This window comes from Macaca thibetana, chromosome 2, assembly GCF_024542745.1.
Source record: "Macaca thibetana thibetana isolate TM-01 chromosome 2, ASM2454274v1, whole genome shotgun sequence".
In the NCBI taxonomy this organism is placed as follows: Eukaryota; Metazoa; Chordata; class Mammalia; order Primates; family Cercopithecidae; genus Macaca; species Macaca thibetana.
The window spans coordinates 17306236-17321254 of record NC_065579.1 but is presented as its reverse complement, the minus strand read 5'-3'; the positions used below and the strand labels follow the sequence as shown (position 1 = coordinate 17321254).

General features: G+C 38.7%; 1 protein-coding gene across 1 annotated transcript in view; it reads right to left on the bottom strand.

Moving 5' to 3' along the window:
• GADL1 (glutamate decarboxylase like 1) overlaps positions 1-15019 on the bottom strand; it is a 167185-nt gene that overhangs the window by 128458 nt on the left and 23708 nt on the right. Inside the window, exons 2-3 of the mRNA XM_050777207.1 lie at positions 5342-5514; positions 817-943 (exon numbers count right to left, since the gene is read on the bottom strand). Coding sequence (XP_050633164.1) covers positions 817-943; positions 5342-5514 — 300 coding nt within the window. The remainder of the gene's footprint in view (positions 1-816; positions 944-5341; positions 5515-15019) is intronic.

Here is a 15019-nt window from a genome sequence, read left to right as displayed (position 1 = left end):
TTCTTTCCACTAAATTTAGTCCAGTGTCAGAAGTTACAAAGTAATGCCTGTATGGTCTTAAGCACTGGATTACCTTTACATTACACTGAGAAATATTTTGGAAGATTATTCTCCCATTTTTGAAACTTGTTCACTGGATGAACAGGATATTAACAGGAATGCGCCTCAGTGTAAGACTGACGTCCAATCACTGCATGTAGAAAGTTCACAGTTATGACATCACTGTGAAATAATCTCATCAAAAACTTGGAATGTATTCGTTTGTCTTATATCCATCTAAGGGCTTTTATTTTTTATTTTTATTTTTTGATACTGCCAGATTTGATCAAATAGTTTGGCAGTTACCAACTGCTAAGAGTTAATCAGTGTCTTCCAAATCTATTTCTATTTATATTAAAGATACCTTTTGAACACGTTTTTTTTGCATACTCTGGGCCATCAAGACTTAAAATCCCTTAACGAATATATATCATGAAAATACTATTTGCCACTTTGGTCTAACATAAGAAATAAGTAACAGTGATAATATGTGATCTCGATTACAAATAGTATGTGGGGGTTGGCAAGGAGAAGAGGATATTTACATACAAACACTAACATCAACAGTTTTCCTATCAACTTATCTTTGGCCTTCGCAGTGGATCTGGATTAGGGATTAAAGGGACCATTGCAAAAACGTCAGAAACACTAATTTTTTAATCCAGATTTCTCATTCCATAAATATCGCTATACTCAGCTTTGAGAGGTAAATAAATGCTTTACAAACATAAGAACTTGTCAGAGGTACAGATCAAGGAAGTAAATTAAAGTTCTTACTAGTTTTGACGCTGTAGCGTATGACATCCCGACAGAGTTCCAATAGTCTATGGGGTGGCTCGCCTGAGTCTCTCATCTCCAAATCAAGAAGCTGTTTCAGTTGCTCAGGAGGCCTCCATTCACACACCTGGAGATTCAACCACAACCCAAATTGAGTATCCACCATAGCCAGGTATTGAGAGGATGTTAGAAACATGGACTCTACCATTACAACGTCTGGGCACTGGGAGATTTAAACATGCAACTATAGTTCAGACGAAAAGAACTATGACAGTAATGTAGATGTTGATGGTACTAATGGAGGGGTGCCATCTTAGATTTGCAAGGTTAAGGCTGATTTCTTAGAGACACTGATAATCTAACTTGTTACATAGAATAAGAGTACAGTAAACCAAGTAAAGTTTAGGGAGGTTCTAGATGGAAGTGACAGAAGTAACAGAGACCAAAAGTAAAATTAAAAAACATAAAAAATTCGGATCCTATGGCACATCTGAAAAATCAAGTACATTTGGTTTGGTTAGAACATGGATTTTTGAGAAACGGAGAGGAAATAAATAAAACAGGAATGCTGAAGTAGTTTTCTCTCTGCGTGTACCCTTCCCTATGCAGTCTGCTATCAACCTTGCAGCCAGAATGATCCTCCTAAACTTAAGCCATGGCCATTCCTCTTCTCAAATACATCTGATGGCTCCCTATTTCTTTCAGAGTAAAACCTGAGGTCCTTACAAAGACATAAAATGATCCTTTATGATCTGCTTCTCCTGGTTTCATTTTTTCTCTAGTCTCATCTGGGAGTACTTTCCTTCTGGCCGACTCTGCTCCTGCCACCCTGGCCTCCTTGCTGCTCTTAACTACATGAGGGATGTTCCCATACTGGGGTCTCTGCACTGTCTGTGCCCTCTGCCTAGAACGTTTTTCAAAATATCCTCATAACCGAATCTCTCACTTATTTCAAAGCTTAAATCAGAAGTCACTTTCTCAACAGCAATCCTGCCTCCCTTACCCAAAATTAAAATCTAACTATTACCTCTATCAATCCCCTTTAACCTTTCCTACTCTTCCTTTTTACAAAGCACTTATCACCCTCTAATATACTGTTATTTACTGTATCCTACATAATCTCCATACAAGTAGATCTTTTTGCTCACTGATCCCAAGTGACTACCACAGAGTCTGCACATAATAGTGCTCCATAAAGATGTGTTGAATAAATGAATGAATAAACAGAGATAAACAAGGCTCGGATCATAATGGACTTTATGTGACACATTTACAGAGTTTGGACTTGGCTCTAAGGAAGCCATTTAAATGTGTAGGACAGGGGAATGGAAGAATCATATTTGTGTTTGGGGCAATAGCTTTAGTTGTTATGTGGAGATTCCAAATAAAATTTGAAATAAGAGTTTGCTGTAATAAACCAGGTGAGAGAAGGTGATGATCTGGATGAGGGTCAATGCTGTATTAAGTATGTAGTTTTTAGAGATATTTAAACTGCAGAATCACTAGAACTTGAAAATCAGTTAGATTTTGAGGGTGAGATGCATGAGCCAAGGATCATTCCGAGGTTTCCAGCTTAGACACAAGATTGGATGGCAGCAATGGGGAGAGCAGGAGAAGGATCTGTTTGGGGTGGTGTGGGGATGATGAGGTATAAGCATGTTTAGGACAAGGCACTTTCAGAATATCCAAAAGTTATATAGCAGTTGATCTGAGGCTCTTGCAAAAGATCGAGGACAGAGTTCCAGGGATATACTATGATAATATAACAGTGGATGATGTGGCGCAGAGAGAACCTACAGCAGAGAAGAGAGGAGCAGAATCTTTCTGGGCATCACCAACACTTGCGAATGGACACAGGAAGAGGAGCTTGCCTGTACTATGGAGGATATGCCAGAGGGGTAGGGAGAATCCTGAGAGTTTAGTGCTACCATAACCAAGAAGAAAGAATGTTTAGGAAGGAGATGTTCACCACTGTCAAACACTGCTAAGAAGCCAAATTAGATAAAGACTGAAGTGCTCATGGAATTTATCAACAAGGAGGTGTTCTTGGCAAGAGCAGCTTGACTTAGAGAGGTGGGGGCGGAGGCCAGATTGCTTTGAAGTGAGGATGTAGGAGGTGAAGAAATAGAAGGGAGGGAGGGAGTATAGATAATCTCTAAAAATTTTGGCTGTGGAGGGGAGGAGAGAGATAGGGAAGTAGCCAGGGAGTGAAAAGACTGGGAGGTTGGGGAAGCAGAAGGAAATACCAAGTTGTGCAAGTAGTATGAAATTGAACTCTGATGCTATAACCATGACAGGCCAGAGGTAAATTGGAAATGCCTGAGACAATCAAAAGTAATGACTACTGGTGCATTCAACAACATGGATGAATCTCAAATGCATTTTGTTGAGGGTGAACAGCAAGACTCAAAGGCTGCTACAATACAATTCCATCAATATGACATTCTAGAAAAGGCAAGTATCGGGGAAAGAAAATCAGTGGTTTCAGGGGCTAGAGGAAAGGAGAGAATTGATTAAAGAGGGGCACAGAATAGTTGTATAACTATTCTAATAAAGATATAGAACAGTTCCATCATGTCGCAGTAATAGTTATGACTTCTGAAACTCATAGAACCACACCCCAAAGGGGTAAATTTTACTGAATGTAAATTACAATTCAGTTTTAAAAACTGACTGATGAAGAATTTTCTACTAATGAAACTAGCAGTGATCATTGCATCAAGCTTGAGTATGTGTCTGCAGGCTACTTTTTAATGGTGCTCTGTTGGATCTCAAACAAGGTAGGTTAAGTTAGTGGTATCAAAACTTCACCTCCTTCCCTGAACTCTAACATAGCTTTCAATTCAACTTCCCGTGGTAGCCTGCACATATATTACATTGTGGTTGACTTGTGGTTCCTTCATTGACAACTTGGGATCTTAAGATCTTCCATTTCTCATCTTATTCGTCCCCTGTGTGAGCCCTTTTTTCCGGGCAAAAAATGGTCCCCTTGCTGTGTTAAATACATCTTGTCCTTTTGCAATGTTCTTTCCATTATTGACCTTCCTGCTTTCTTTCTCAGAAATGAGTACCCTAAACCCAACCTTTCTCTTCCCCTGCCACTTGCCCTTTACATTCCACATCTGAGCTCAAAGTACCCACTCCTGAGTGAAATTCCAAAACTCTGCTCCAGTCTCAAAGCATTTCTCACATCCTTACTGGAACCCCCACTGCCTTTTCTAATGAAAACATATCCTTCCAATTAGATTATAAATTCTGTTCAGAGCTGGGCCTTTCTATTGTTTTTCTTTGTATTCTCTAGGGCTGAATATAAAGCCTTATTCATAGCTAATACTCAGTTAATATTTAATGACTGAATAAAGGCCAATAAAAAAAACCCTGCCAGAGGAACAGTGTACTCCAAAGTAAAGCAGGTCCAAAGTATTTCACAAGTACAGAGAAGACCAGAAATTATGTAATTATACATATGCTCTCTAGGCAAATACCAAACACCATCAGGATTTTGCCTTGAACATAACTTCCAAATTCATGCATCAATCTATTTTCCTATTAGTTTTCCCAAAGGCATGTGATCAAAACTTCAGAATAAATATCACCTCACATTTAAAATCTCTTAAAAATGATATTTATTTCTAACTAATATAACTAGAATAAAAATCTCTTCCTTACAACATTTGGTGATAATCTACCTCCAACATGAAAACCAATGTGATAAAGGATAATTCAGTAATTTTAAGAGGCATATGGAGTAGTTAAGAGTGCAGATCGTATCCCAGCTCTGATACTTGTGTATAATCTTGGGCAAGGTATTTCTTTTTTTGCCTGACTTTCCCAGCTCTAAAATGGGGGTAGTAAATAGTATCTGCCTTTTAGTGCTTTTGAAAGGATTAAATACATAAGGAGTAGTCCTTAGAACATAGTAAGTACTCTTAAGAGTAGATGCCATTAGCAGCGGTTCTAGTATCAATTTGAATTGAATTTGAGCCTGAATTTGAAATCTATAATCAATAATTGGTACCAGAAAGGAGTCAGGCTTAACCATCTAAGATTTCTAGGCTAAATTCAGACAAGCTCTTGATAAGGACCTTAAGATAAATTTAAAATATCTTCACATCCTTTTCTATCTTTTGCTTGATTTTCATGAGCAACATGAAGAGTGTGCACTAGAAAATGGGGAGCGAAGAGCATTAGAGAGTTGCATAGGTCAGATTAGCAGGTTACTTATCTATGTTATTATCTAGGGCAGAGAGTTTCATCCCTGTGCTTCATGGCCTTATGTGATTAAGCTCTAGGGTCTCAGTCAATCTTCCCATGAATGATGACTGGCAGAGGGAGTCAACCCTTCAAGGAAAGCAGGAATTGCCTGAAGGACAGCCTACACTTTTATATCTGGACATCCTTTTGAGACAAAGGCATAGAAGAAATAAAAACTTGGCCTTCCCATTTCCCTTATATTCAGCCATACTGATTTGGGGAACATCTATCTTTCCCATTTCTGCAATTTCTTACAGGTTTTAATTTTTACCTTCTCATTGACATCTGTAGCTTTCAAAACCACCTCTTCCATTATTAGCCTACAGGCCTCTTCAACAAATTTTTCTCCAGCTTTTGCATCGGTTGTAGGGCCATTCAGCACAACCCCATCCACAAGAACAGCATTCTTCTTACTTGGAATCATCTCTTGCTGATCAACAGCTCCTGGAAGCATGCAAACAAATTGTGTTTGAGATATAATCTAATACATCACATAATGAAGCACAGGGGACAAAATGCATCACTATCCCGGCTTCAAATGGCACATCTTTTAATACATGAAGGCATCATTTGAGGTGTTGAGCTGACGATTTCTTATGACACACAATGGTATGATAGAGTTAAGGAAAATTTTACAAGGAAAGCTCACAATTTATGGATTAAGTAAAGCTACCTTATATGTTACTCTGTACTGGGCTGAGTTAGTCATGGAGTATATGACCCCTCATTCAGTATAATTTCAGGTCTGATGAGGAAAGGTACCATTCACATACACCAATTCCCATGCTAGATGGTGTCTGAAGTTGGGGAAAAAAAATGATTTCCGTAATTAGAGTTGGTTCACAAAGCAACTATACCCCTAAAAGAGAGTATATATTCATTGGCATTCCTACACATGCATGAGTGATTAAGTGATTTCCCTAATCCTTTCCTCAGAGACAGCCATTACTCTACCACAGGAGAGTTCAAGATGGAGGAAGAAGATTAAAGCATTTGGAGAAAAGGATGAGGAAAAATCACTTCAGATTTTATCTAGAATTAACACCTCCTCTATGCTTTCGGTGTCCCCTTAAAATATAAATAATACAATATAATACAATAGTTGTTTTAACTTTCAGAATCTGGTATCCTATAATTAAGGTAGCAAGCTTTTAGCTTCATTTCCTTGTACAAAGTCCTTTAGCATTTCTGAGCCCTAGGATGAAGCTTTGGGCAGAGATAAAGAAAATATCACCTGTCCTTACACAATTTGTTTTCTTTAAGGAAGAGATAATGCATTTCCAGACTGAAATAACAAGTTGAATTTTATAAAGATCCATCATGTATTTGATGTATCTGAATTATGGAAGCATCTAAGAGGGATCACCGGGTCACCTTCAGCAAAGTGAATATTGAAATCTTCAAAGGCAAAGAGCTAGCTGCTTTCTTCTTGAACTGGCACACATGAATATGTTTCTCCAAATGTATGTTCCCTCTTCCTTTAGGTGTATGTAGCTGTTGGCCAATTTCTCTATGAACTAGATTACAAAGTTTACACAGAAAGTTCTATTTTCCATTCTTGCAGCATCTTGTTTAGCATCAGGGAGTGTGGAGGAGCTGAAGAAATGTAAATGCAACTCATTTTACTCATTCTTGCAGTCACCTTTCAAACACATGTACAAAAAGATCTTCGTAAGCATAAGCCCACGTCTGTTTCATGCACACAGACACATACACACACACACGTGCACACACACACTCTTTCTCTCGTAATTTGTTAGGGATACCATATTTTCCCTTTTAAATCATTCCTAAAAGCAGCAATATAAATATGTCACTAATCTTAATTGTATGTTTTAATTCTATGTTTAAATGTTCCTCTACATTACAGATACTGTTTTGTCCCTGAAAGCCCGTAATTTTTCAGCCATTTTCTACCTAGAGAATGATAGAGGAAAGAAAGCAGCACAATGGTTTGTTAAGCCTGTATTAAATGACTTTAAACTTTTCAACCTTGCAGTTTAAGCACAGGTAAAAGGATGAGACGGAACATGTTCAAGACTGTACATGCCGATCATTGACTAAATGTTAAAAGTCAACGTGAAAATCTATATCTGAGAAGAAAGGTTACTGCCTACCCAAAATAGTCCTCCACAAAAATAATTCTGGCAACTCAATCCAGATATTCAACCAATTTCTAGCACAAGCTTTGATTTAATCATATTCCCTTTTTCTAATCAGTGTGTTTCTCCACCTTATAATGTATATGTTCATTTAATTGTTGAAATTTACAGGAACAATTTTACTGCACCTCACACAGTACCTTCTATTTTAAATCCATCTTAAATATTCCAATGGTCTACAAAAAAAAAAAAAAAAAACCCTTCTAAATATATGTATTTCAAACACTTCTACTCTTAGTGAGGGCTCTAACAATATTAACATTTATCATACCTTAGACTCCACCTTCTCCTCAAACGTTCTGATAAAATTCTATGGCCTCACAAACACTTCAATTCTGTTATTGGCAAACACAAATGGTGTCTACAAAAGCACCAGAAAAAAATATTACAGGAAGATCCCCCAATTGGGGAAAGATGGAATCTGCAGCAAAGGATCAATCTTTTGTCCTCTCACTGAAAGAGGAGCCATTCAGAGCTCCAATGATGAATGTCAGTTCCAGCCTTCACTTTCACATGAAAGGAAACATTTAACATGGTTTAGAGCCAAATGTTGAAGTCCTAGAATTGAGCTTTTAGATGGAAATGCTCTGCACCTGAAGGTACTTTCCTGTCCTCCCAAATTTTCTAGGCCCTAAAAATAGAGTAAGAAAGAGGGCAATTATTCCAAGAACTCTGGTTATGTGAGTAGGCAGTGCTATTATTAAGCACACAGAAAAAGTTAAGATTTTTTTTTTAACCTCATTAGTAGGATTTCAAGCTTTTATTACCCAGAGAATAGCAGCAGCTCTATAGCCTGCTCAGTCTTTTTCTTTTTCTCTCACCCTGCTCCGTGTGTGTGTGTCACACACACACACACACACACACACGATAAAATAAATGTCAACACCCACTCGTAACTAGAATAGCAGTAAAATTTAAATTATCACTGTCTTCACACCAATGAATTTAAAAAATCCCCATAATTCACACAATTATCTAGGAGAAAATACTATAAAAATCTATACAGAATTGGGTCTAGATTATGTCTTGTCTTTGATGGACATATTTCATTTTTATAGCCAGATGTGATAATGTGCCTCTTTCTCCCCCAGCCCAGGTCAAAAAAGGACCTCTGGAGATTCTAGAATAGGTCAAGCTGTGGTCTCCTGAGGAAGGATATTCAGAATTTTCATTCTAACTGCTAGAGTTTATAGTGGCTCTTAATCAAATCTTTCAATTTGAGGAATCTTCCATGAAGACTATACCTAGGATATGACTGCTTTTCATCACCCCCACTTTTACCACCTTAGTTCAAACCGCCATCAAATGCTAGGGTTACTGCAGTAGCCTCCCAACTAACCACCTTCTTCCACCCTTTCCCCTCATTCTCTGTGGACTATTCTAAACACAGTACCTCCTACGTTCCCTTGAAAAGGTAAATCTGATCACATGATGACTTCTCTGCTTAAACCATTCAATGACTCCTCATCAAACTGAAAGCTAACATCCTTCTGATAACCTCTGAAGGCCCATTTCCTTATTATCTCATGGACCTCAGACCTCATCTCGTTACTGTTCTCCAAGCTCGTACAGCTCTACCATCTGTGGTCTTTTCACCATTCTGATTCTTTCCTGAAACATTAGTTTCTCAGGGAGGCCTCCCTTGACCACCTCATACGACGATGCAACTACCTCTCTGCACTACTTTCTCTGTTTTGATTCCAGAGCAGTGACTACGATGGGACATATAATACCTATACAAATTTTTATATATATATATATATATAAAATATCTGTCTCTCCAATAAAGAAAGGTTAAGCTCTGTGAGAGCATAAGTTTGTGTCTGTTGGTTTCACTGTTATTTCCATAGCACCCAGAAGGTGCCTGGCAGTTTGTAGGAGTTTGATGAACATTTTTTGACTATTCAATGAAATAAGTTCCTCCTGGTTCCTTCAACCAACCAGCGATAATGTCTTCCTCCTCTGAGATGCCATCGCAGGTTGTCTGTATGCCTTTCTGAACTGATAGCACAGCAAGGAGACTGGACCTGATTAAGCAGGAAAAACCTTTGGCTGGGGATGCAATAGACATAGAACACAGATAATGGGATAGAGAAGAGACAGTGGAGGCTGAAAGAACCCCGCGAACAGTCAGCAAGGCAAACCTGGGTTTCTGTTCTCTGCATTATTAAAGGAAACTGTGGCTGAAAGACCCTCCCTTTCCTCTCCTCTCCATTCTTGCTACTGCAGCCACTCTTTCTGTGCTCTTATTTTCTTTATGGTAGTCATTTGACTTCTGAAAGTCAGACCATGGACCACGGGCTCACTCCAGAAACCACACTTCTGAATTTGAAAGCCAGTCAATTCCTTAAAGACTCCAACTTCTGTGTTTTTACTAATTCCTCCCCTCCATAGCTTCCAAAATTCTATATAGGCTCAACTTTTGCTTTGTTCAGAGAGATATGTTGTTCTCCCTTGATTAACAGACAATTGAGCTTCAAATATTATTTCAGATTTTGAGAGATAGCCTCTTCCTTTGACATATAATTAAATGAATTAATACAGATAATGCCTTAAAACAGTGTCTGGTACATAGTGGGAACTAAATAAAAGTTAGCTAACAGTACTAAGTAACAACAATACTTATTCAATACATAAATGCCACCAGGCACAGTGGTTCACACCTGCAATCTCAGCACTTTGGGAGGCCGAGGCAGGCAGATCACTTGTGGCCGGGAGTTTGAGACCAGTCTGGCCAGCATGATGAAACCCCGTCTCTACCAAAAAGTACAAAAATTAGCCAGGCACAGTGGCACGTGCCTGTAGTCCCAGCTATTTGGGAGGCTAAGGCACAAGAATCACTTGGACCTGGGAGGAGGAGGTTGCAGTGAGCCAAGATCATAGCACTGCACTTCAGCCTGGGCAAAAGAGGGAGACTGTGTCTCAAAAATAATAGTACATAAATGCATAAAGGAAACTTGCATGTGATGGTAAGCTGTGATAATGGAAAGAGAGGCCTTCTCAGATTGATCAAATGACCAGGGTAATAAACTCTAGACCAAGTAGCTGGTGAGTTATCACCTCTGGAAGGGCAGGAAGAGAGGACCACAGTGGTTGGGGGTTTCCCTGTGAGAAGAACAGAGCTTCCTCCACCACGTTCATGAATGCAAGATGGTAGCCAAGTAGTTCAACCCACACTGGGTAGGTAGCTTGCTAGACCTCCTGCCTTATTGCTTTCCACCTTGCACTGTGGTTACCTGTGTAGAGGTTTTATTTCTTATACCAGGTTATAAACCTATAGAAAAAAAGAACCATTTTACTGACCATTCCAGAAACAGAGTTCAGCAACTGGCTTTCAATAGCTCTCTGAGGACTGACTGGCTGACTGTATATTTACTTTGGAAGTCATCTTATCTAACTTTTTCATACAATCCAATAATTCCCTCCACAACCTGTGGCCAAGAAATGAGGAGAGCTGACTTCTAGTCCCACTTGATCACTCCCAAGTTCTCTGATACTGAAATAATACAATCTCTCTGTGCCTCAGTTTCCTCATCTATAAAAATTGGAGCCTATCTGAGGAAAGTGATCTGCTAGTTTCCAAAAAATTCCTGGGAAAATTAATGAAGATTCAGAATCCTGAGTTCCTACCCAAAAGGATTCTACGTAGAGCCTAGAATCTAAAATGTTAGCAAGTATTCCCATTTATATTAATAATACCGAAATACACTAATATGTAGTGGGTGTGAGCATGGCTATTCTGGGTGACCTCTAAAGTCCTTCCAAAACTTCAAATCTTCAGTTGTCTAGCCCCTCTTTCTAATCCTTTAATAATTATGTGTTTATCTTAACAAATATGCATCAATCCCTGAGAAGAACTGAAAAATTACAATACTACACACACATATATATGAGAGAGTACTTACTATGTGCCAGGCCCTGTTCTAAAGGATTTACAGATTTAACAAATGTAATTGTAACAGAAACTCCAGTTACTCAGTTTTTCAGTTCAGAAAACAGAGGATTTAATTGGGTTAAATTGCCTTGCCCAAGGTCACAGAACTAGTGAGTAGTGAAGCTGAAGGTAAATTTTTACTGAGTACTAAATATTTACTGAAGTTCTATGAAGGATCAATGAGATTCTGCTTTATGGGTGTCAACCATTATCAAGGCATCATTAGGGAGTTAATAATGACGGCAAGACAAATTACTGTACTTGGGTAATTGGGGGGCTCAAAGCAATGAATAGAAGATAATAGGTGCAACAGAAGATAATAGGTATCAAGTAGTGCCACATGGAAGACACCAATAAAACATTCTGAATGTAAACAATGTAGACATTTGAAATTAAGGGTTGTGGTTATAGAGAAGCTGAGGTGTCGGGAAAGATTTCTGAAACTGGAAGACCTGCCTGCTCTTTGAACATATGCACTAATAAATAATAATAATACTGTTACAACCTCATCACTTCTAAAGTAACAACTTCATTGACAGCTGCTCAGACCTCCCATCTTGTCACTTTCACAATGGTCACACAGCTTTTCCTGAGAGTGACTCCAAATATGCATTTGTGTCATGTCTATAGGCTTTTATAGTAAATGAGTAAAGTGCATGGAATGTTTCTTCCACAGCACTATGATCCAAATATGTGAAGACTTTGTATCAACTCTCTTTTGTCAGTTAAAACTGCTCTCACTTTTTCCAGTGGTTTCTGATAGTCCGTGGTCCGTAGTCTGGACCAATTTGCTTTTATCTTATAAAATGAGGCATCTCACAAAATTCCGGGTGTGATCTCACCAACTCTCAACAGAGAACTCATATTTCCCATCCTCTGGGCACCATGATTTCATTAATAAAGCTTTTATTGACACCATAGTGGAATCCAAAGCCTGAGCTTTAAATCCTGGCCCAAATTCTAACTCCGCTGCCGTGACCTTGCCCATGTTGTTTAACCTCTGTGTGATCCATATTTATTATCTGGCAAATGGGGAAAACAGCTATGAGTCATCGAAAGGGTCAAATGTGGTAATGTATGCAAGGTACTAAATAAAGTGCCAGGGACAGTGTAAAGAACTCAATAAATGGTGACTATATGAGGCTCAGTCTATATGAACTCTCTTTTGGCACTCACATTACACTGTTGGCTCAGGTAGAAGTCATCATTAGCAGTCTTAGGGTTTCGTCAGAAAGTCTGCCAGTAAAAGCCAAGTTTCCCATCCAAGTCTCTTTAATTGTTAAGAGCAAATTAGCAATAGAAAAATAATGTTTGCTTTCAAAGGACAGAAATGAGAAACAATGAATCAAAAGTGAATCCAGACATCTGGTTGGGGAGGCCAACGAGCTCTTCAGAAAGTTAGTGCAAAGACACTGGAAACTGAGTGAGGCAGGAGGATCAGGACTTAGAGAATCCAGTAGGCCAGTCCAAGAGAGTCTGAGAAGTAAAGTTTGAGAAAAGAGCTGGGATAGTATTAATAAATTAATAAGAGCCTACTAAGTATCAAGCACCCAGCCTGGTACCTGTGGATACAGAAGTAAACAACACAGTCTCTGTTCTCAAGTTGTTAAAAGTCTAGAAAGAGGATATTTAGGAAACCAGGGCAAAGCAAAATTGAGATTTAAAAAACTGAAGATATATTTTCTGTTCTGGAGTTTTCTAAGTCACGTATTTCTTCTAAGCTCAAAACAATGGATGCCTAATTTACTTGATGTACCTGGTACATCAGCCTCATAGATTGTTTGCCACACTTCTGAATTTCACACTGGTTTTAAAGCCATTTTAGTTGTCTTAAAAATGACATGCCAATGACAGGGTAACTGTGAACAACCTACAAAGAAGAAGACTATGGGAAATAAATATTAAGAAATAACACTAATACAAAGCAGTGAGAACAGAAGCTCTGAAGCTTTGGGTAATGGCGACAAATGTGGCAACTTAGTCCCCGGATCTAGCCCTATGATTTGATAGAATCATAATGCTTAGGGATTGAACCATTTCCATATCCAATCCACAAACATGAATTCAAAGGAGTAAACAGAAAACTATATTTACAACTTTGTCAGCAAGAGATGGGTATCTATTTTTTTTTTTTTTTTTTTTGAAAAGGAAGAGCAAGACAAGATAATTTTAATCATTCTTTTAGTCTCCTCTTGGGCTCATTCTCCTCAGCTGAAATCCACAGTAAGCAGATACTTCTCTTATTCATACTTTCATGAAATATTCATAAAATATTGAATTGCTACTATGTTCAAGACATTAGGGCAGGCACTATAGAAAACTTCAAGACCAAACAGACACATAGCTGGCAACCCCAAAATCCAATAAGGGAAATGAGACATGTTTATGAATACTTAAAATTCTATCCAAAAGGCAGACATTATGATATATGAAGTCAGACAAAACACATACTGAAATTGCAGAGAAGGGTATTGCTTCTGAATGTGAGAAGCAGAAAGTCCTTCTGGATGAGGTGGTATTTGAGACAGACCTCCATTCAGCCATTCAGCAAAGACTTATATTTAGTGCCTATTATGTACAGAACTCTGTGTAAGGCATTCGAGGTTGAGCAATGAACAAGAAAAATTTACATTTAGTTAGGGTGGATAATATATGCAGTTAAACAGATAAATTATTAAAATAATGCAGGCTCTAATAAATGTTCTAAAGGAAATACCTAAATGACTTCATAGAATAAGGACAAGGAGCTATTGTAGATATGATTAGGAAAAAATGTTTCTGAGCAGAAGATATCTGAATTGAGTTGTAAAAGAGAAGGAGCCAGACACGAAAAGATATGGAAAGAGAATGATCCCGGAACAAGGAACAGAAAATGTGAACAATCAATAAGTTGGCCTCGTTAAGAAGTAGAAAGAGACGAGTGTGGCCCACGTGTGAGGGCAAGGGAAAGGAAGGGTGAAATTAGATTTGGAAATAGGGACCGGGAGCAGATCAGGTCAGGTTGTATTTTACTCTAAAATCAACAGGAAGCCGCTTAAGGGTTTTAAACAGAGGAGTAACGTGTACTGGCTTACATTTATGGAAGATTACTCTGGATGCCGTGTAGAGAATGAACTGTCAAAAGACAGATGTGGAAATAGGGAGAAAGCTTAGGTCACTACTGTAGAAGTCCAGACAGTAGATAATGGGAACTTTGGTCTGAATGGTAACAGAGGAGATGGAGTAAAGTGCTGCAACTTGGGAGATATTTAGGTGATAAAGCTTAAGGAACTTGCTGATAGATTGGATGTGTAGGGGTCAAGAAAGCAGAAGAATTTAAAGTAATTCTTAGGTTTGAGACCCGAGCAATGAGATAGATGTGGAACCCCCTGTACTGATCTGGGGAATGCTGGGGGAAAGCAAGTTAGACAAGTGTGTGGCTGGCGCGTAGGAAGATCGGCATTTTGACAAATTCATAGGGATTGCTCATGATGACATAGAAACAAGATTCACACCATGGACTTTCATGACAGAAAAAGCAACATGAACTAAGGCAAAAAAGTGTGTGTGTCTGTCCAGGAACCTCAAGTACTTCTGTTTGTCCAAAGGGCAGGGTCTGTAAATGAGGGAAGGAGCTTTCGAGAAGTAGGCAAAGAGACCAACCTTGCACGGACTTCAGTAGAAACTGAGAGTTCAGTTGTTACTTACTGAGTGGGCAATAGGAGGCCACTGAACGTTGTCGATGGGATAGGAAGACTGCCTTGGAAAGATGAAGTGGGACTGGTGTAAAGTTTAGGTGGGAAACCAAGAACTGAAGGAAGAAATGACGCCAATAATCCAGGTCAGGGAGAGGGAAGAAATGAAATAAATAGTA